At 36.6% G+C, this 23,393-nt stretch overlaps 2 protein-coding genes across 6 annotated transcripts in view; both read right to left on the bottom strand.

Annotated features, from left to right (window-relative positions):
- LOC140167931 (uncharacterized) overlaps nucleotides 1–11,310 on the bottom strand; it is a 50,363-nt gene extending 39,053 nt beyond the window's left edge. For all 5 annotated transcript variants that reach the window (XM_072191221.1, XM_072191223.1, XM_072191222.1 and 2 more), the window contains exons 1-3: nucleotides 11,187–11,310; nucleotides 7,916–8,053; nucleotides 6,377–6,446 (exon numbers count right to left, since the gene is read on the bottom strand). In XM_072191221.1, the coding sequence (XP_072047322.1) occupies nucleotides 6,377–6,446; nucleotides 7,916–8,053; nucleotides 11,187–11,259 (281 nt within the window). In that variant the 5' untranslated portion in view covers nucleotides 11,260–11,310. The remainder of the gene's footprint in view (nucleotides 1–6,376; nucleotides 6,447–7,915; nucleotides 8,054–11,186) is intronic.
- A 7,694-nt stretch (nucleotides 11,311–19,004) lies between these two features.
- The window catches only part of LOC140167929 (protein Skeletor, isoforms B/C-like), a 29,585-nt gene continuing 25,196 nt past the window's right edge, over nucleotides 19,005–23,393 (bottom strand). Inside the window, exons 12-13 of the mRNA XM_072191220.1 lie at nucleotides 22,546–22,715; nucleotides 19,005–21,993 (exon numbers count right to left, since the gene is read on the bottom strand). Coding sequence (XP_072047321.1) covers nucleotides 21,772–21,993; nucleotides 22,546–22,715 — 392 coding nt within the window. The 3' untranslated portion in view covers nucleotides 19,005–21,771. The remainder of the gene's footprint in view (nucleotides 21,994–22,545; nucleotides 22,716–23,393) is intronic.

The raw sequence follows: 23,393 nt of genomic DNA, 5'->3' as shown, positions 1-23,393 counted from the left end.
CATGTAGCCCCCTTTAAAATTATCTATTTCTGGAAATAAATATCGTAGAGAGAAAACGCAAACTACGTCTAAAAAGCTGAAAGTGTAAGGGTTATTATTATGCTTGAATTTTCCACTTGGCTCAAAAAGAAATGTACTTTTCAAACATTTCAATTTTTTTTCAATATCCGGAGCATCAAGATTTTTGGGAACACGGCCATAATTTCTCAGTGGAAGTGGCGATTTTGTTGGGAACTACGACGCACATTACAAACAAGTCAATAAAAGAATGTGCATATTCATTCTTGATATTGCTTGTCTCGATTTGTTTTAGTAAGCTTACATGTTTGCCGAATTTGAAGTAAAATGGCCTCCACTTGTATGTCGTTTTGTAACCAGTAATAATAATTCCGTGCACGATTTCATAGACAAAATTCTGACCTACATTATTTCTATAAACCCTCTTCTATATGCAGGTGCTATTTAAATTTTTATTTCGATAGCAGAAAATTGAGATATTTGCTATTTTTCCGACTCGCTGCTGTCAAATTGTCTAGTTTCGCGATAAAAAGATACAGCGAAATCAATTTTTTAGAACCATTTCACCTCGTTTCGGCTTGTGCTTTGAAGTACAAACTTCAAAATTGATATAGTGATTCTATATTTCAAGCTGCGTCATACTGTGTTTTTCTTACCTCTGATTGTCGCTGCTCAAGGCCAAAATTCGAAATTTTTTGGACAAAAGTGACACTCTCATTTTTTTTTAAACACGCTGTTTACGTATACGACGGGCTCTATTTGCCCGATAAAGTGGTGTTGCCGAGTTTGGATTTTAAAATATTTAGGTATTTTCTAGCTTAAAATCTAGCGCCAATGAACCTGGTGCATGGGAGGGAAAATGTTGGGGGGGGTAGTTAGGGCGCGAAAAAAATGTGCACATTTTCATGCTTGCTGCGCTTGCAACAGGTAGATATTTAGAAATCCATTTAAGGTATGGGTATGAAAATTGGGGATCTCAAAAAATTGGCATATAGGCCTAGGCCTATGCAAAGGGGTGGGGCATTTTCGGCAGGCCAAGGGGAGGGCCACAAAATTTGGCAGTCCAGGGGGTGCGGACAAGTGATTTTTGGCTGGCCGAGACGGGAGGCAAGCGATTTTTAGCGAGTCGCTTGGAAATTTTGGCTTATAATTAGTAGGCTAATACCGGTACTGATTGCACAGCCTTTTGATTTCGAGAACGCAATTTTTTGGCAAGCCGGGGCCGAAAGGGAGGAAGGGAGGAAGAATGACTTTACCTAGCACACATTAAAGGGGCATTTCGTGATCCACAACCTCATACAACCCCATAGGCCTACGTCCTTTCTCACAAGTTAAGATTTTTATACCACTCATCCCGCTCTGGCCACATGTTTAGGAATTTTCACGCAGATCAATTCGTTAAGCAATGGAAAATATTGCCAAATTTGAATTTCGTTTTAAAAGCCTACTCCCCATTAAAAAACCCACTAATTTTGGGGGGATTAAAAAAAAGTTCTGTAAAATGAAACAAAAGGCTGCCTCAATCTTAATTATTCATTTAAGGCCAGGCCTTCATTTCTGAAAATAGCGGGAGCTCAGTTAGTCCCTGTACTCAGGAGCTTGACAAGGAGCTCAATTATATAATATCAATATTAAACCATAGGAGCAGCTCAATAAATGCCATTGGTAAAATTATTAGGCCTACGATATTTTATTTGACTGTGATCCGTTTTAATAGGCTATATACACTGTATATACCTTTAAAATTTCTAAAATTGGTGGAATTGAACAAGCTCTAAATTTCTCATACGTCCAGCATAACCAAGGGCAACTGGGGGTGGGTGGGAAAGCCCCCTAGCTATGGCCATACCCGTAGTGGCGGAACCAGAATTTTTTTCGCGGGGCATGGGGGGGGGGAAGTGAATTTGAGACGGGGGCACTTGGAAATCATTGCACTAAATTGCCGCAAAAAGTGGAAAATTACATAATTGTGGGGATTTTGCCTAAAACTGGGTGGGAAAGAAAAAAATTTGGGGGTAATACTGCCCCCCCCTAGCGGCGCCACTGCATATCCATCCATGATGCTAGAAGTTCTGGCGCTGAAATTCAATTTCAATATCACGAGTTTTTATCAGGGAATTTACCAAGGGAAGGCGATAGGTGTAGGATTTTGCTGATATACCAGGCAACCCGAGAAAGGAACTGAGGTGTGGCTAAATAAGGGAGTGTTCATTATAAATATTTGCCATTATCATACTTTCGACGCCGAGAGCATAATTATTTGAAGCGTACATCGTGTCAGTCACATGGTCACATATTTTCTGTTGAAAGAGAAACGCACATGTCTCTGATTAGCTCGGGGATTCAGCTACTGCGCGCTGCGTGCTGGCCTGTTGTTGTCCCGGGTTGTTGTCGAGTGGAAATGGAAAATTTATGAATGAACTTCCGCAACTTTGCAACATCATCACGCAGCGGCGTAGCTGGGATTTTTTCCAGGAGGGCAAGACTGTAGGCCCTATGGGGCGGGGCCCAAATCCACCAAATTTCCCACTGGGGCGGGGGGCCCAAATAGACAATTTTGCCAGGCTTATTGATAATAATCGTATATGGTAGGCCTATTGAGCTGTATTGCATATCGTTTGGATTCCCCATCTCTCTGCCCCTCCTCTCACCCTCTCTTTTTTTCCTTTTCCCCCCTCTTTCCCTCTTTTTTTTCCTTGCACTGGGGGGCGGGGGCCCAAATGGGCAATTTTTGCAATTGCCCCCCCCCCCCCCCGGCAGCTACGCTACTGTCATCACGGTAGACATACGCGGTAGCCTACAACTACAAGAAAGGTTTACAGACAAATATAGCCTAGGCCTATCAAAATGTTATATTTTTATATTTTCTGGTGGACTCGCGGAGAATATCATGTCATGGAGGTCCCGGCGCTGGGTTGGGGGGGGGTCTCAAGGCATTTTGGTATGCCTACCCATGCTTGATTCCGGGAGGTTTTTTAGCAGGCCCGACCATTTTTTTTATAAAAACACCTCGGGCGGGTCTCTTCAAAACATTTGTACCGCGGGGATCAAAGTCACCCACATGGGCCACATTTGGCCTAATTTGACGCTTTTTTATTGGGCACTTTTGCCAAAATGCGCCCAAAAGTTGGTCTTCGCTGTAAACCCACCCATCATAGTCGTTGAAAAGGTAGGCCTACCCCAAAACTGTGGCACATCCACGAACCCGAGGGAGAGACCTCCGCGGGTAAAAACACACCTCTAGCGTGACCAGATTTATAATTTAAAATAGGCCTACATTTTGGAAGCCAGTCATCACGACAAAACGGGCCATGGTAGTGTTAATGGTATTAACACTTTGATTTTAGGCTTAAATGATGAGTGTAGGCCTATAAATTGCAAATTTGCACACACCCCGGGGGAACCTTCTCAAGTTGGTTTGGGTAAGGATGTGATGCTGTGACTCCGAAAAACTACGGTACGCTTTTAAACCAAATTTGAATAAAACAGACCCAAAATTGTATCAACTTTTGGACTGAAAGTTTTCGCAAATTTTTACTTTTTCGAGAAAATCATTGAAAAATACCCTTCTTAAACCTAATTTTCAAGACACCGAGGGTCAATAAAATCATGGCTAAAAATACAACAGAGTCTAAACTAAATGGCTGAAAATGCACCCCAAATCTGCCGCACATCACGACACCGTATTTCACCTTATAGATTTTGAAAATTGTCGCAATAAAATAGGCCCGAACTTATCCCAATTATCCCCCGAAAAATATTTTTTTGCAGGTGAGGTTGGAGTCTTATTATTTTTATTCTCAGAGAGGATAGGGGTTGATATTTTTAGCAGGGTACAGTTTGTCTTGTTTTTGTTTTGTTTTTGACGTTGAAGTTCCAGATTCTTTTATTCATATATTATTATTCATTTATTATTTATACCCTGTACGTGGGGAAAAAGACACACGACAGCTACAGAGAAGCCACGAAAAAACTCCTGTGAAGTGCATGAAAATGACCCGAAAATGTGCCAACCGAAACACCCGAACAGGAAGATAAAATAAAAAAAAACAAAACCAAAAACCCAGGAAATTTCCCGAAATAATTTCCAAATTCTTTGTCCCCACTAAAATATATTATGAACACTCCCTTATGAAGTCTGCCCTCTTCCGGCTATTCTGGTAGTAGGCGTTGACAATTACCTTACGCGATTACCATATTTTTGAAGCATGTTTGAACCCGATTTGTTCTCTATTCACATTTTTAACGTTGCAAGTAACATTTCAAGACCTCTATTTGTGACAGGTATTTAATTATCTTGCTAGAGATGTGCCTAAAGTTGAAATTCAATATTTCGGATCGCAAAGATCGAGAGATATAAAGTTGCTGAATATCAGTTTAACACCATGGATCATATGGGCGTCGTATATGAACGATTATGATAGCTAAGCAAAATGGCTGGGATACAGGTTGTATAAATACCACATGAATATTCATGAACTATACAGATTCCATTCTTCTCTAATAATAAAGATGTCAATCACTCTCCTAGACGACAGTTGCTTGGCGCTTGTAAACAAATCGAATAATAGTGCTTGACAAGAGCTAAAAAATAGGCTAAAACACATTTTCACACATTTTTTTCCGGATTTTTTTATTTCACATGATAAGTAGACATATTTTCTTACGTATAAGGTAATAATATATTTTTTCTGGAGGTAAAGCCCTTCAACACTTTGTTTAACCTTAAATCACACAGGGCAGTTAGTTTAAACAAAACGAATAGGGTTCTTTGTTAATTCGTTTTTTGTTTACGGTAGTTTGTCACTTATTATGTTTAGAGCTGTTTTTTAAATCTTTGTTACTGAGTAAAGAGGATAATTTTTGGGCTGACAACTTGCTTGAAGGGTAAACTTAAACATGAAGTTGTTATGTTTAGGTAGGAGTAGTTTTACCTACAGGGTTAAACTCATTTATATGATGAACTGTGGTTATGTATGTATCGAAAATACCAATTACCCGCCATCTCCATTACTGCATTTAAATAAGGACCGATACAACGAATGACAAACACCTGACAGCCAGATCCGATCAGGGTCTGTATGTACACCCTATATACCATTGGCTTCACGTCTGACATTGAATGATTGACCAGGTTCTATAAAAAAAAATCCCGAATGATTATCCCAGGTTCAATAAGAAATCCTGAATGATTGACCCAGGTTCAATAAGAAATCCTGAATGATTGATCCGGGTTCAATAAGATATCCTGAATGATTGACCCAGGTTCAATAAGAAATCCTGAATGATTGACCCAGGTTCAATAAGATATCCTGAGTGATTGACCCAGGTTCAATACGAAATCCTGAATGATTGACTCATGTTCAATAAGAAATCCTGAGTGATTGACCCAGGTTCAATAAGAAATCCTGAATGATTGACCCAGGTTCAATAAGATATCCTGAATGATTGACCCAGGTTCAATAAGATATCCTGAATGATTGACCCAGGTTCAATAAGAAATCCTGAATGATTGACCCAGGTTCAATAAGAAATCCTGAATGATTGACCCGGGTTCAAGAAGAAATCCTGAATGATTGAATCAGGTTCAATAAGAAATCCTGAATGATTGACCCAGGTTCAAGAAGAAATCCTGAATGATGGACCCAGGTTCAATAGGAATTCTAGAATGATTGACCTAGGTTCAATAAGAAATCCTGAATGATTGACCTAGGTTCAAAGAGAAATCCTGAATGATTGACCCAGGTTCAAAAAGAAATCCTGAATGATTGACCCTGGTTCAATAAGAAATCCTGAATGATGGACTCAGGTTCAATAGGAAATCCTGAATGATTGACCTAGGGTCAATAGGACATCCTGAATGATTGACCCAGGTTCAAGAAGAAATCCTGAATGATTGACCCAGGTTCAATAAGAAATCCTGAATGATTGACCCAGGTTCAATAAGATATCCTGAATGATTGACCCAGGTTCTATAAGAAATCCTGAATGATTGACTCAGGTTCAATAAGAAATCCTGAATGATTGACCAGGTTCTATAAAAAAAACCTGAATGATTGACCCAGGTTCAATAAGAAATCCTGAATGATTGACCTAGGCTCAATAGGAAATCCTGAATGATTGACCCAGGTTCAATAAGATATCCTGAATGATTGACCCAGGTTCAATAAGAAATCCTGAATGATTGACCCAGGTTCAATAAGAAATCCTGAATGATTGACCTAGGTTCAATAAGAACTCCTTAATGATTGATATATATAATATATCCAACAGATCATATTTGAGTGTCTCCTGCCTGGGAATTGAATATGCCTATGAAAGCCAGGGCATTATTGCCCAAATGTGTCAATTAGCCTACCTTCCATCAGCTGGGATAATTTCCCCCTGGCTGCTTGCACTTGCTGTGTTACCCATCCACACAAATGGTTCTGTTAATAAAAAAGAAACAGAGACGAAACATTGACCAATATTCACGACTAATATTACTCTTAGATATTATACCAGGAGTCAATTTACAAGTGTTCCTAAAGCATTATTGTAAGAGCCTGTAGCTAACTTGCTGTTTAGCTGTTTAATCATGACCACCCCAATACCACCAATTTTTTAACTAAAATTTTAATACTTGAAGCCAAATTTCAAGCCCATTTTTCATGTGTGAGCTTAAAAAGTTTGTCTTTACCATTACTTTGACACCATATAATACTGATTAATTTTACTCCATTCACTTTTCCCTGAATTTTGGTGTCACCTAAAATTAAACATTGTGAGCAACAAAGTGTGTATTAAGGCCCAGTCAAAGTCTTGCACAAATGTACTGTGATGACAGAAAATAACAATGGCACTTTAAGTGATTACAGAGCATTGCAATTGCACCAAATCCAATGACCTTTAAAACAAAGTTGAATGGGCAACATTTTGAAACGACAAAACGTTTCTTTTATTTGCAATACATCGTACACATTAGATAACAGCTCTCAGTAAACAAGGGTGATTCTAGAGCCACAAAGATGGTCAATGGAACTGGCTTTCATGGTTTGTAGAACCATTTACTTAAAAATTCATCTCAATGTGAACCCTAAAAAGGAACCATCTTTTACAGTAGATTTCGAGTTATTTAACTTTTTAAAAACAAGCAACAACATTTTTAGAAACCCCAAACTGTTGAGTGGCATTCAAATAGAGAGGATCCAAAATATGAATATTGACCTGGGTCTTATGAGGGGTGGCACCCCAGGTGGGATGAGTGCTTATTAGGGAGGGCGCTAAATAGATCCCATAAAATATCAGAATCTCAATTTAAAGCCATATTATAACATTTGCTGAGGAAGACGCCCTCACTGAATTTTCAAAATTCCTTATTTTACACGATTAAATTGTACTTTATTAAACCAATATACCCTGCAAAAATCAAGACTCTAGGTGCTGTAGTTTTGTCAAAATCCGAGATTTTGAATAAAACGCCTGAATCAGTGCTTTATTATTACGATGGAATTATTAGTCGAACGCATACACGATGTTCATAACACATAGTACGTACACGGCGTGCGGGGCGGTGATATACACAACAAAGGGTCGTACCACAACATGACCGAAGGAGTGGTACGTATTGGCGACATGTGCGCTGGTAGTAAATTCCAATTTTCTTTGCTTTCCGTAGTTGTTCGGCTCAAAAATAAAAGGGATATATCTGACAGTAAAAGCTAACATATTTTGTTTGAAAATGTTATAATATGGCTTTAAGAGCAAAATTATGAGTGAGTATAAAAGTGCTCTTGTCCAGCAAAAATAAAACAACAGGTACGCAGACTCCACTGAGATTATTATTATTCATTTATTATATTAATTAATTAAATATAATAAACCACCATATTAATTTTATTATACTTCATATTCTTACCAGGTGCTGTTCCATCATAGGTGAACCCTGTGAGGTACAGACGTTTATCGCTAGCTGCGTACACATCACCTGCTACTCTATGGGCATAGCTACTCAACGTACCAATACGTTTACCATAGTATGGAGCTGCTGATACATCTGAATAAGAGAAAATAGAAGGGGTGAGATATGTATCTTTACCCCAGGAAGGAAAGAATTGGGGCAGGCAGAGCTAAGCAGTAAAAGCACGTTTTGGTAGGTGTAAAGGGGTGTCAAGGCAGTCAGACCATCTTTGACAGAACAATTTAGAGGCAACCGTCAATTTGCGCGCATTTCATTTTGACATTAGAAAACCCCGCCTACAAATTTGTATGTTTTTGATAGAGAATAAACATCTTTAAAGTAAAGGTAAATTGAAAATAGCAACCAAATAATGTTTCTTCTCCTTAAACAAGGGCAATAACACTTTGGGTGCTCCATTTTATTTCAATGCCAATGAGATTAAGAAAATGGCAGTTGTTCCAAATATATACCTTACACAGAGTGGGCTGACATTCAAATTTTAGATGTCTCTTGGACAAACATTATAATTGGGTATCGCTATAAAATGTGTCATAAAAAAACAAAACGGTAAATGCTAATTCCTTGATTTTTTTCACACAGGGTCACTAATGGATATATCATAATATAAAAAAATTTTAAAACCTAAAAGGTTCAAATCGGTTCTTAAGTAAAAATTGATGGTTTTCTCTATTGCACTTTTTTTTACTCACCTCAACTCACTTTAGTTGTATTAAACAAGTCAACAAGTCATAAACTTTACATTCTGAACATTTTGAGCGCTTTTTATTGAGAAGAAAACAAAAATATTGGAATTTACTAACAGCGCCGATGTCGCCAATACGTATCACTCCTTCGGTCATGTTACGGTACGATCCTTAGTTGTGTAGATCACCATCCCGCACGCCATGAACGTACTGAGTATGAACATGCGTTCGACTAAAATTTCCATCGTAATAATAAACCGATGGTTTCTGCGTTTTATACAAAATCTCGGATTTTGACAAAACTACAACACTTATGGTCTTGATTTTTGCAGGGTATGTTTGTTTAATAAAGTACACTATATTCGTGTAAAAAGCAGAATTTTGAAAAATATTGAGGGCGTCTTCCTCGGCAAATGTTATAATATGGCTTTAACATTCATGCTTATCGTCAAAGATTTCAGAACAAAATCAAAGGTTTTCATGTTTTTCTTTCACTTAATGACATTGGTAAATACTTGATTAAGATATTACGTTCAAGTTTAGAAATTAAAATAACACTGCAAATGCCCCACTGTTTAAAGTTACCCATCTTAAAAGCACCGAGTTGCACCGACCATAATTATGGTTCATGATTCAACTCAATTCAGTCACTTTTGTGCTACACAAAGACACGAAAGTAACCAAGCTGTTTTAGGACTACTTTACACAATTAGTCACATCTTCGCTTGTAGACCACAGATTTTATTGAAACAAAACATATATAGTAGCTTAAGAAATTACCTTGACGACTAAGTAAAATTCAATACAATCAATAAGTGACATATTTTTCTCATACTTTAATCTCATATTTGTATTTGTCCAAATTTTCTAAATTTTTTGCACCCTGTATTACTAATAAAATCCCTTTAAAAGGGATGTGAAGTGCCGAATTGTTTTTGGTGTTTTACATTTGGGATGTGCCATGTATTAATGCTAGAAAACTACAGATAGGCTGTTGATTTGTGGCTGGGTGATGGTAATGTTAGGTACTGAATGAATGCCATTGTTGTTCAAATTCCGTGCAAACCTGCATACATTAGTGTTCAATAACAAAACCATTCTAAATAAAGATTATTAAAATGAGGTATATTTTTATTTTTATATTTTTATATTTTACTTAAAAGTAACATTTATATATATTTAGTGTTCAAATTATTATCAGACACGTTTAAGGGCTGGGGTATGAACGTTTGGACAGTATTTATTTTGGGACATCAGAGCACATCAGACATATCGAATTGCATTCTGAATACGAAGAATGTCATTCTGATATCAAATAATTTTGATTTTTGAAATTCGCAATTTAATACACATTTTATGGCAAATCATTAAAATTGATATTTTTGATATTTAACAGTACTTGAAGTAACCTTTGTAAATCTGATGATTTATACTTAAAGTGTATGTAGGTGGGATGAAAAGCCGACGATCAATTGAAAATTTTGACCTTTCGTATTGAAGATATGGATTTTTTCCCAAAACACCAAAAAATTAGGTCTTTTGGGGAAAAAATCCATATCTTCAATATGAAAGGTCAAAATTTTCAATTGACCGTCGGCTTTTTCCTCCCTGCTACATACGCTTTAAGAATATATCATTAGATTTATATAATTTACTTCGAGGACTGTTATATATCAAAAATTTGAAAAATATCAAATTTTTATAATTTGTCATAAAATTTGTATTATATTGTGATTTTCAAAAATGAAAATTATTTGATATCAGAAAGACATGCTTCGTATTCAGAATGCAATTCGATAGGTCCGAGGTGCTCTCATGTCCCACAAAAAATACTGTCGAAACGCAATAAACGCTCATTTTAGATCCCTTAACAATTTAGCAATTTAGATTTGCATCAATCTTCATATAGACTGCTAAATGTCAATTTAAATAGATTTATAGTTTTAAAGTTATTGTGTTTTTGAGTAAAGTGAAACTATAAATAGATGACGAATAGAAGACCAAGGACACAATAAAATTAGCTAAAATCTGTCTTAAAATAGCCTTTTCACGGCGGTGTGGTATTGTTGTAACACAGATTACATTACTCTTTATTCCAATCCTCGTTTGCAGCTGTATTTCAGCTGCATGTTAGGAAATCAAACATTACAATTTACAATTCTACTCCAATTCCAGGTTCCTGACCAGATCTATTGTTCCAAACACAGACTACAAACGAAATTGACACAACAATTAATATTATACACATAATCCTACTAAATTTAGATTGTATAGAACTATCAATTATGAGGAATAATACGGTGGCCATGAAGGGTTACGTCGAGTTGACGAGACAAGTCATGCGCCGACTTATTAAATATGATGAGTTATGCTCCGACTTATTAAATACGACGACATAAATGATGAGTTATGTCGTATTTCAAAATCGTCAGATAAGTCGGCGCATAATTCGTCTTTTATCTTATGAACGCCACAACTCAATGCGACCTTTCAGGGCCACCGTAGAATAATGACATTCTACTTACTCATAATACCGATCACAGCCAAAATGGTAGTCAGTAGAGTCAGACCACAGCAATTGTCCTGACATGTTGCCATGTCTACTTTGAGATTAATCTTCAGATCAGCAAGAATCTAAGTACACAACATCATGACATAGCATGCGTCTCAACAGCACCGTTGGACATAACTAAATGATACGGGACTGAGCAAATTCAAGACCTTTATGTATTGAAGTCCGGGTCTTTGTACTGAGTAACATTCCAATTACATGACGCTGTCGTGACAATGACGGTGCCAGGGTGTACTTGCTGTAAACAAGGGAGTACGAGACAATCGACCCATTGTCGTAGTGATACCAGAGCGGAAAACCAACCCATTTATAGTAGGAAATACTAGAATTTACAAAAGGCTCATATTGACGCAAAATCCCTAACCCCGGGCCCGAACCATTCCCATAGTAACATAACAAAAAACGACCCATATTATGACGGTGACATTGAACGTTATATTTTGATTACGTCAAATTTTTGTACTGCATAGGCCTAGGACCCTACACTGTGAATTGTTTTGACACGTGTCACAAAAAGAACGACCCATTGTCATATCATCTGAGTTCAAATTACCCGCCCACTAGTTCTAAGGAGTGTAAACCACCAGTCAATGCTTGCCATGTTCTGTCATGGTCCGGGGTCATGGTGCGAACTACCGGTAGATTGACCTACGTTGATAGTTCCTTACTACGGTGATCCTGAAGGGTCATAGCTGTCTGTGGAAAAACACACAGTAAAAACTATATAGAAACGAATGGAAAATTCAAAAGTGGCATGAAAAATTTCTCTACACGTAACCCAATGGGATTTTGCAAAACGGCATGAAAACCTTTTCTATACGTAAACCTATGGGATTTTGCAAAATGGCAAGAAAACTTTAATACTCTACACGTAATCCAATGAGATTTTGCAAAGGGGCATGAAAATATTTTCTATACATTTTTGCAAAATGGTTAAGAAAACTTACACTACACGTAATCTAATGGGGGTTTTGCAAAGGGGCATGGAACTTTTTCTACATGTAAACCATTGGGATTTTGCAAAGGGACAAGAAAATTGTTTCACGGCATGAAAACCTTTTCTACACGTAATCCAATGGGATTTTGCAAAATGTCATGAACAATTTTTCTTCACGTAAACCAATGGGATTTTGCAAAATGGCAAGAAAACTTACTCTACACGTAATCCTATGGGACACGTAAACCAATGGGATTTTGCAAACGGGCAAGAAAATTGTTTCTACACGTAGACCAATGGGATTTTGCAAAACGGCATGAAAACCTTTTCTACACGTAAACCTATGGCCTTTTGCATGTATATACAGCCTGTCTCAAAAAAATTGTGCAAGTAAAAGCGCCCTCTCTGGCCATTAGATAATACAGTTATGACATAATGCTTACATCAACGTCAAGTGCGTAGTCTTAGCTGTCAAATACCGTTTGTTCTGTTCAATTTGCTTGTTTTAATCTCGAGATATGTTTAGTTAAAGACGAAAGGGTAAAATCACAATTGTGCCACTTTTACTGGGGAAGAGTGCTTTACATGTATTAAACAGTGAGAGCATCAAGTTTATCAAGAGTTCCTTCGTGAAATCAAAAGAATGCATCAATTACACAATACTAAATTTTTTGACTGTTTTTACTGTTTTATCATGATGCAGGAATGATGATTCCCTTTTTCCACTTAAAAGAGATTAAAAGATAAATAAATATTTCACATTCTGCTGTAAAATTAAATACATGTGCATGTCAATGATTTTATCATGGTAAATGCTGTTCTCTTAGTCACTTAAGACATGTTAAAAGACAAACAAATATTGCGCACTTTATATATGTTATATGTTAATGAACGCGTATTACTTGTTGGGAGAGATATTAGACAAAATGATGACACGCGTGCTGATGTTGGTGCGTCTAATGCATGCGCCCCGAAAGGAGGAGTGCATTAGACGCATCAGCATCAGCAATCATTGATTTACATGTACAGCTCTCTTCCCTAGTAAAAGTGGCACAATTGTGATTTTACCCTTACGTTGTTAAATAAACATATCTCGAAATTGGAACAAGCAAATTGAACAGAACAAACGGCATTTGAGAGCTACGACTGCGCCCGTGACGTTGATGTAAGCATTATGTCACAACGGTATTCTCTAATTGCCATAGAGGGCGATTTTCACTTGCACATTTTTTTTTGAGACAGGCTGTAGTTTTTTACTGTGTTTTTCCATAGACAGTTATGACCCTTTAGGATCATCGTATCCTAACAGTTACAGAAACACGACCAATTACATGTAACTTGTAAGTATATTGCTTACTGTTTAATAAAGAACATGTCACAAGCAGGGCTCACATCTTATGGTTATAATTTACTGCTACATACATTAAGCTTACGGGCTTGGAGAGCGGCAATTTCACGTATTTTTTATGGGACCTGCACACCGGACATATCGAATTGCATTTTTAAAGCGGGGAATGTCCTTCTGATATCAAATAATTTTGACTCTTTGACATTCATGATATAATACACATTTTATGTCAAATTATTAAAAATTGATATTTTTGAAATTCAACAGTCCTCAAAGTAAATTGTATAAATCTAATGATATGTACTTTAAGTGTATATAGCTGGAATGAAAAGCCAATGATCACTTGAAAATGTTAACCTTTAATATTGAATTATACAGATTTTTTCCCCAAAAAGACCCACATTTTTTCAGGGTTTTTTTTGGAAAAAATCTATGTCATTAGTATGTCTGATATGCTCTGAGGTCTCACAGAAAGGAAAAAAACACCGTGAAAAGGTCGCCATCCGAGCCCTTAATAGACTATAATTGCCTTCTTTTTCGCATTTATTGTAACATTATTTCCAGGAAATTACCTTTCTTGATTTCAGGTCTCATAGGGGGCGTTTCAATGTGTTACCAGGGTATTACCAGGAGGAAATCATGTAAAATTACACTAATATCCCATTTGTCTTTCAGATATATCAATGACTTTCCTCATTCTTCAGATAGATTTAATTGGTACATTCGATATTATACAATACGTAAAAAATAGTGCGCGTGCACAATGTCAATACAACTCCAGGTAGTTAGGCATCACTCTGTCAGCTCCCTTATCTACATTGTCTTGAGGTATTTCAATTCCCGTATCGTCATAGTCTTCCTCTACTGGATTATCCGAATCTTCTTCCGTGTCTGGTAGATAAGTCGAATACGAGGAGATTCCAATAGGCCTATCATGATATTGTTGCTCCTCTGGGTTATTTGAATCTTTACCTCCAGGTAGTGAGTTTGGCATGTCCTTGTCAGCTCCAATGGGAATTTCATACTCCATTTTGTCATGAGGTATTTCAATTCCTGTATCGTCATATTCTTGCTCCACTGGATTATCCGAATCGTGCGCCGTGTCTGGTACATAAGTCGAATAGGAGGAGACTCCTATCTCATGATATTGTTGCTCCTCCGAGTTATTTGAATCTTCCGTCGTGTCTGGTAGGTAAGTCGAGTAAGAGTAGATTACTTGATCTGGTTTCTCGTTCCTAAAATATATATCATTTATGTAAACACATACATAATTTGAGTTTGGGAAAATTTGGAATAGCGATTTTTCTCTTTGTTAATTTCATATTACGAATGAATACCGGGGGCCACTCAATTTGTATACTTCATGTTCTCACATATCCCAAATGTGTGCTTGTGCAGGTCTGAAGTCTATGAAGGAGGCTTTAGCTGTCGATGTAATATTTACATTTCCTCGCCTTTATATTTTCAGATACATATTATTGGGCTGGATCGGGTGGTACACCAACACACTTAGGGTTTGCCTTGGCAGATGAGTCCAGGGGTGGAAGGTAAGAACATACAACAGACAGACAGACAGATAAACAAAAAACAAAACCATCATTATCAGGGTTTGTTTTGCCGATAAGTCCATGGGCAGAAGATACTGCACAGGAAATCTAACAAAGTCAGCAGGCACAGTCAGTGAAAATGGTGTTTTGTAAACTTTTTATTGTTTTACAGATGGGCGTCACACAACCAACGTAAAATGTTAAAACTGGTGACATTGATACAAGAGAGAAATACAATGTCGCACCACTGAACTGAAAATAAGGCACATGTCGAGGGCTGAGTGAATCAAATACTGATTTCTATTAGATCTCTTCCTTAAAATGCAATCATGCTTATGAATAACACTACCCAGGAGAGCTAATGGATGAGAGCCTTTGTTTCAATGAGTCCTCGACACGAGACGATAATAATGCTGTGAAACTTTGTAACACTATTACTTTGCTCTTTTGTATTTTCAGTTTAGAAAAGCTGCCAAAGCAGTCTTTGAATAAGATAAGATTGCTTAATACTTGGTGATGTATGCATTTACATTACACATTATTTTCATACATATCAGTGACAATTTTTGCTATGACAATTTATAGCAAATTTTTTCTTCCTTTTTTGAGTAATAATAAGGTGTATTACTTTATTGCTTAACAAATTATAACCTCAATGCGCGCAATTGCTCTGAATATTGGTGTATGTCCAGTGGCATAGCCAGATGGCGGTGGCGAAGTGGGCATGGCAATTTTCAAGACAGCAAAATTAGATGAAAATTGTCAAAAATGAGTTAACAAGCACAAAAAAGGGCTTAAAATTTTAAATATCAGGATGGCCAGCATCCCACAGGGGGAAAGCTGTATCCCTGGTTATGCCACTGTACATGTGTGCATGCAACAGACACATCAGCATAGCAGTAATAATGCATTGATGTACTATTTTCTCTCTCAAAATGATTATGATATGGACCTTTTAACCTCTAATAATAAGCTAGTGCTTTTATTCATAAAAATATTGTATGAAAGTGGGCAATTCCAAGCGCATCATTATGCAATGCAAAGTTTGCATGGGGGGCACTTAACACAAATGACCATACAGGTATGTTCCCCCGGAAAGACCCTCCCCTTTTGGATTTTGCAGCTCCAAAAGGCCCCCCTTATTTGACCAAAATAGAGCTCCGAAGGACCCTTAATTTTGACAATTTCAGCTCTAAAAGACTCCAAAATTGCTCATTCCTCATATTTCTTGTGGGGTTTTTTTAGGCGATTTCAACCAGAAAACCAAGAAAGACCCTTGCTTTTGACTGTTCGCAGCTCCAAAAATCCCCATTTTACTTGTTAACAGCTCCAAAAGACCCCCCTCCTTTTACCGGTACACCGTCAGCTCCCAAAGACCCACCACCTCAAAATTCCAGGGGAACATACCCACCAATTTTTTTTTTGATGTGCCCACACAGGTTTGCATATGTAAATTAGGAAATTATTAGGATGCTTTGAAAAAGTTTCTCCTACCTTAATTATTCACTTACCAAAAATAGTTTCTATTATTCTATTCACCTACATGTTTAGCTGCTGCATCAAAAAGAAATTCATATGCAAACTTTGCGTTTCAAAATGATGCATCTCGTACATCTACAACAATGCTTAGTAAAGTTGCCATAAAGGCAACATCTAAGAAGATTGCTGATGCACTTGGAATTACCCTAGTACTAAAAATATATATCTTCTTAACTCTTATTCACCTTCGGGCGAAACGGACCGTAGTGAACATGAAATAAATTTGTTTCTTTTAATGTTATGTATCTTCTTAAGGGGGTACTACACCCCTGTGGTAAATTTGTGACTATTTTTGTATTTTTCTCAAAAAATAATAACACACTGGTAACAAAATTTATGTATATTATTGGGGCAAGGAATGCAATTACTATACTGAAATTTCAGTGACTCAAGACAAGCGGTTCAGTATATATGATTGGAAATGAGGTACATCCCAGCGGTACCTTATTTCTTATCATAAATAACGAACCGCTTGTCATGGGTCACTGAAATTCCAGTGTAGTAATTGAATTCCTTGCCAAAATTATTAATTTGTTTTCTATATACATATAGTACTGTACATCTTTGTGCTTTCGATATATTTCCAGTTTCACATCACTTGGCAATCAAAAGTATTTGCTTATAGTAAGAACAGTTTAATGCATATTTTGCATGTCCTAATTTCACTTGTTCCAGAAATTTGAGCAAATACTTTTGATAGCTTTGTTAGCTTAAAACTCATTTTGTGCGACACATCTGTAACGTGAAGTATATAGTTTGCAACGGAATTTATGCATGTACATTTTGTATACAGTCTACACCATTACAATAATCCAAATATATGTTACATGCATTACAATCTTCATCTATTACATGATCAATTTAGTAGCACCATCGAGAGGCTCTGGATTGAACAGAAATTTGAATTTCGAAAAATTTGTTTAATTTTACCATGAGACTTAATATAGCAAGTCACTCACACTCAGTCATATTTTTAGTGCTTTTTTGATGAATTTTTCTCTTTTTCATACATTTTTGGTACATTAATCATGCATACCATCAACGCATGCGCATATTTCTATTTTTATTGCAACAATTTCTATTGTTCAGACTATGCTCTTTCATACCATACCAATAATCATATTTGTTTTTGTTTCATTTTGGAGATAATTTTGATTCTTGTTTGTATCTTGTGTGCTCTTCTCTCATGATTTTCGCACCATTTTTGTTTGTCGTTAAAGGGCAGGTCTATTGCAAAAACAAGTTGATCTCTATTCGAAGAGAACAATTATTACATTACAAGTTGACACAATTTTTTTATGCGTATTTCTCCTGAAAAATGAGAAATTGTGTGGGTAAAGTTCAGCCTTGTACGTGTTCTTCCCCCGTTTGAAGCGTACATGTTCCCCCCCCTCCCCCCCCCCCACCCCCGTTTGGCTGATGACGTAGGTAAATGAAGCGGACACTATACCATGCTCTCATCATACAATCACAATCACTTTGACAAGTTTGACATTAGCAACAATGAGTTGTACTATCATTTACCATAACAATGCTGCATAACAATATGCAAACTATTGTTCTCATTTCGGGAACAAAGCCAAAACAGTATGGTTACTATGTGTTTGCTTTGTAATATTTCATCCAACTGAATAACTATAGCATTGCAATATACAGGGAAATCAGATACATGAGTTTGTGGACTTAACACGGTTTATATGCTAGTCTCAGGTGAAATTCTAAGCTCAAATTATGTATTTATTTTTAGACCTAATATTTCTCATGATATTGATATACATATGAATTGTAATATCACAATTTACTAATATATAAAAAAAGAAGCGGCTGATTTTATCCATATGTTTAAAAACCATTAAATTTGTAATACTTAATTTGGAGTTTGTTTTCTGTGAACAACAACAGTATACGTTCTGTCCATTGAGAACGTTTATAGTCCCTTTTCTCAAAGCGGGCACATCTCATTTCATGATGTCGCCTTTTTTCTAGGCCAAATCTGTCTCATTCGAAGGAACTCATCGCTTAAATTGGTTTTTGCGAATATCAATTTTAAACGTCTTATTTTCTCAAAAAGGAGTCATTTTCATTGTCCTCATAATATTAGCTTGCCAATGATATTATGTTGTTTTTGCAATAGACCTGCCCTTTAAGGCATATTTTTGATGAAGTTCAAAGACGGTCCCTTTCCTCATCTGTTGATGGATACATTTCTTCTTTCACAATTATCAATTGAATATACTCAAATCACCTCATACCAAAAATAAGGCTTGTAAACTGCTTTGGCACTTACATCTGGTTCTTTTTATCACACGTTTCTCAACTCCAATGTTGACAATTGTCAGTGTACATATAGCAATGACTTTATATGCTAATGAGATTATGTAATTAAAAGCACTATAATACTAATTGTTGTATGTTTTGAAAGACACAGGTACAAACTTGTATTTATTGAAAGTAACAGTAATCAAAGTCATGCAAGAGCAGAGATAAATGATAGTTGCGGGATATTATTGACCGTCCCTCATACAACAAGCTAGACATTTTTTGTTGTTGAAATCTATTAACAAGTTCATCTGGATTGTTGTGAAATGTAATTTGGAAAGTTCACAATATCAAATCCGGTAGTATAAGATGGTATGTTTATTCACATACTTAGTGATGTTTCTATGAAAATATAGCATCTTCTTCAGACTGACAACCCATACCACTGCTCACTGTCCTCTTACAGGCTTTGGAGACTGTCATATAGGGCATGCATGGTAATGAGTTGGTCAAAGATTTTAGGGTTCTTGTAGACTCATTGTCTTTAAAAGGACAGTGAACAGAGGTATGGGTTGTCAGTCTGAAGAAGATGATAGATTATCATAGAAATATTATTGAAAATGTTAGTAAATATACTCTTTTACTGCGTTTTTGTTTACTGGATTTGATATAAAGAACTTTCTTAATAAATTTGGCATTTGGATGTCAGTTTGGACTTTGGACATGTGTGAACATTATGAATAATGCCAAAAAAAAATTAACCAAATTCATTAGATGGTGCATTATGGCTTTAACTATATATACAAAATACATGTAACACAGTCTTTAATACATTTCTATAATTATTGAAAAAAATATTTCCTATAATGTGAAAGACATGGCATATATTATTTACATTACATTACAAAGAACATGTCTACAATATCCATAACTGAAGCATATTAGTACTGTAACAGATTATGAAAAGTATTGCTATTTATAATGAAAGACTCTTAAACATCTTAAATGTGATCTGATCCAATCAGACCTAAGTTGGCAATAATGATTTTGAGATATAGGCAATAATAAGGAGTAAAAAGCAATGAAAAACATAAGAAAATGGACATATAAAACTTTGCAACCAAATATGCTATGGATGTGGTGATTTCAACATCAGTATGTATAAGGCTTTTTGAAGAATGGCAGGCACAAAAAGGAGAGGGTGTACTTTGATTTGGGTAATCGTTTGTCGTCTGAGAAAGAATACAAAAGATTACCCTAAAACAAAGTATGCCCTCTTCCTTTGTGCCTCCCATACTTCAAAAAGCCTTATAGGTACTGAGCAAGTGACTAATGGTAATAATCAGACTTGAAACTGACCTTTTTAAGTTAATAATGCTGAATGCTCAACAAAGCAGAAAAACAGCATGAAATTGGGGTAAAATAGCTCAAATTGGGGTGAAAATAAAATAAAAGGCATAAACTTACACAACAAAAAAAAAGCTGAAATCCGCTAAAAAGCTGAAAAGTTTCAGGTCTGAATAATTCAATTTTCAAAATTTCCAACTTCGGTCTGAGTGGATCAGATCATGTCACATAAAAGAGAAATATTCCCCTGATACTGTTATGGCACTCTTATAAAAAGTACCATTAAAAATTCCATTTTGTGCAATAGTATTTCAGTTAATTAACTTAAATCACAACAAATGTGTTGTGCTCTATATTCACTTGGCACTAGAATAACTTAAAAAAACAATTTTTGCGATCAAAATTACAAAAAAGAAAGATGGATGCATTACTCAAAATAAGGCAAGCCCACAGGCAACAAACTCATGAAATCATGGTGGGTGCAATGGTTTGCTTGCCTGCGGGCCTGTGAAGTTTTATCAGCAACACAGACTCATTGTTGACTTCATCATTTATCAATTGGACTATTCCATTTAAAATCCACACTCCCCCTGTGGATGATTTTGGAACTTATTCCATGAGGGGAGTATGAATTTCAAATGGAATGAACACATAGAAAGCTCCATTTGAAACTCACCCTACCTCCACGGAAGATTCAGGTTGAATCTTTCTCAGAGGGTGCATGAAATTCAATTGGAGTTGCCTAATGTTTTCATTTCATTTGATATTCATACTCCTCTCATGGAATTTAGTTCCAAAATCTACCATGGGAGAGTGTGGATATTAAATGGAACAGCCCATTACCTGTTGTTGATGAAGTGTCACAAAATGTGGACCAGTGTAACATTCAAATTATACAACATGAGTTTGGGCCAATGAAAATTGATGAGGTCCCATAGATATCACACCCAAGAACCTGAATGACCAGTAGCATAGCATGAGTCATCCTATTGGGGGGGGGGCACCGACCATGATGGGTGGTACTGGTCCTGATTGGGGCACAAGCCGTTTTTGGGGATTTTACTATGGGGGTACACATGCCCCTATGGCACTATGCCACTGTTAATGTGACCCTGTCAATTTTGGTTTCTTTCAAGTACTGATGGGGTAACAAAGTTAATATCATTCCTTCAATAATTAATGAAAGCTCAAAAATTGACCTCATATTGGGATTTGCATTTTTGTACCCCACACATTCATAGGTTATCCTAGGAGTACACAAGGATAGGAGAATCATAAATCTGTTGAGATTGAGATATTTTTGCTGAAGCGTCATAAGAGCTGACCTTCTTATTTTCACATTAACCCTGGGGGGGTCAAAATATTGTCCATATTTGTTGAAATTACTACAATATTTCAAATTTGACTGGGGTAGTAAACATACTGGCACCACAACTTGCTATATAATCTCTCAATACAAAATAGAGAAATCTGATCAATCTACAATTAAGAACCCCCTCTCAGAACAAAATCAAGACCCCATCCCGCCTACCCCAGTAGCTACTAGCTATGCCATGCCATACTACTTCCAGAAGATCATCATAGATATAATAACCGTAGTAATTATGCTAAGCTTATTCCCTTGTGTAACCCACCCAGCAGCAGTGGTCTTGGGCATATTAGTACCACCTGATTTCATTGTGCTAGTGTCTCCCTTCCCACTGTCACCTGATTTCATTGTGCTAGTGTCAGCGTCGTTATCTATGATGTCAATCTTCCAGCCAAGGAATTTGTGAGTATAGCACTGTGTAAAAAATAATGAAATAAAATGAATTTATTTAATCCCAAAAAGATTAGATATACTGGATTGTTACACATGGGTGACCAACACAAAGTTAACTCCCAAATTTATTGGAAATCCCTGAAATCAAATGATAATTGTCATATCTAAAGGTTCTTGACCGCTCGGCAGCCTCATCTCCTATTTTTCTTCATCAAACCTGTGATTTTGGTATCAAAAGAAATCTCATATTTTTGTCACTATCCCAGTTCAATTTAAACGCCAGGGATGTGTTTTTTAAAATCTTTCATAACATTTCGCAAAATTGTGTTAAATTTGGCCAAAACTCTTTGCCTCAGGTTTAAAAATGGGTCTAATTTTTTTGGAAATCCACTTTCAGATATTGGGAGGAACAAATGCATTATTACTTGGAGAATGTAAACAAACACATCCTTTTATTAAATTGAAAGTTTGCTGGGCATAATTAGCAAAATGAAAACCAGGTATCTGGGAGTGGGTTGGAGGTGATCGTGTGCATGTGCACGAAAATACTTAGTACCTGTGCATGATACATACCTGATAGTAGACTCTATTTGGAGTATTCTCATCTGGTGTCCAAGTCAAGGTTGCAGTTTTAAAAGGATCATCACACACACGCTCTAATTCCGCATCACGGTATTTGACAAATGTATCAAAGTCATCTGCATTGTATGCCCCTGTACTCCTCCACTCACACAGAGAACCGTCTGTGAAATTGAAAATAACAATTACACTAGGATCCACAACATGCTCATCTATCAGAGCACAGTTCTTCAAATCCCAATACATTTGTACATTCATTGAATGACCTTTGAAAATTTGGGCACAAAAACTCATACTCTGCAACATGAGGTCAAATTTTGCACTATGATTGTTTAATTGAGGTTATTGAACTGCACCATTGAAATGAGGCTATTGTGGTCCATAGTGTTATAATTTGCTATAATACCCGGCAGAGATGAACTCGGAATGTTACATCTGATGTCTTGTCAATATATGCGTAACATTAATTTACCAAAAACTAATCCAGATTCGGCTGTCTGCCGAATGCATAATCATAAGATGCACTGCACAGGTCAGCAACCAATCACGATGTGCTTCTGTCCTGACGTCAGACTCAATATTTCGAATGCTCTGCTAGTGATTATAAAGCAGATGGACCTGAACTCATATTGTCAAATTGTAATGCTACAGTGGTTAATTGGAAATCATAAAATTAATCACCTGAACTCACATTTATTTAAGTGGGTAAGTTTGTGACAACCTGCACAAACGTTAAACTGGATCACGTTTTGTGACACTTTTTTAGACTTCAGACTCGCAAATCAACAACAGGTAAAGGCACAGATTCATGTCAGCATTGAGTCCATCTTGCTGACTTTGAT

This window comes from Amphiura filiformis, chromosome 13 (genome assembly GCF_039555335.1).
Source record: "Amphiura filiformis chromosome 13, Afil_fr2py, whole genome shotgun sequence".
Classification (NCBI taxonomy): Eukaryota; Metazoa; Echinodermata; class Ophiuroidea; order Amphilepidida; family Amphiuridae; genus Amphiura; species Amphiura filiformis.
The sequence above is the reverse complement of the archived record's forward strand: the minus strand, read 5'-3'. Positions and strand labels throughout refer to the sequence as shown.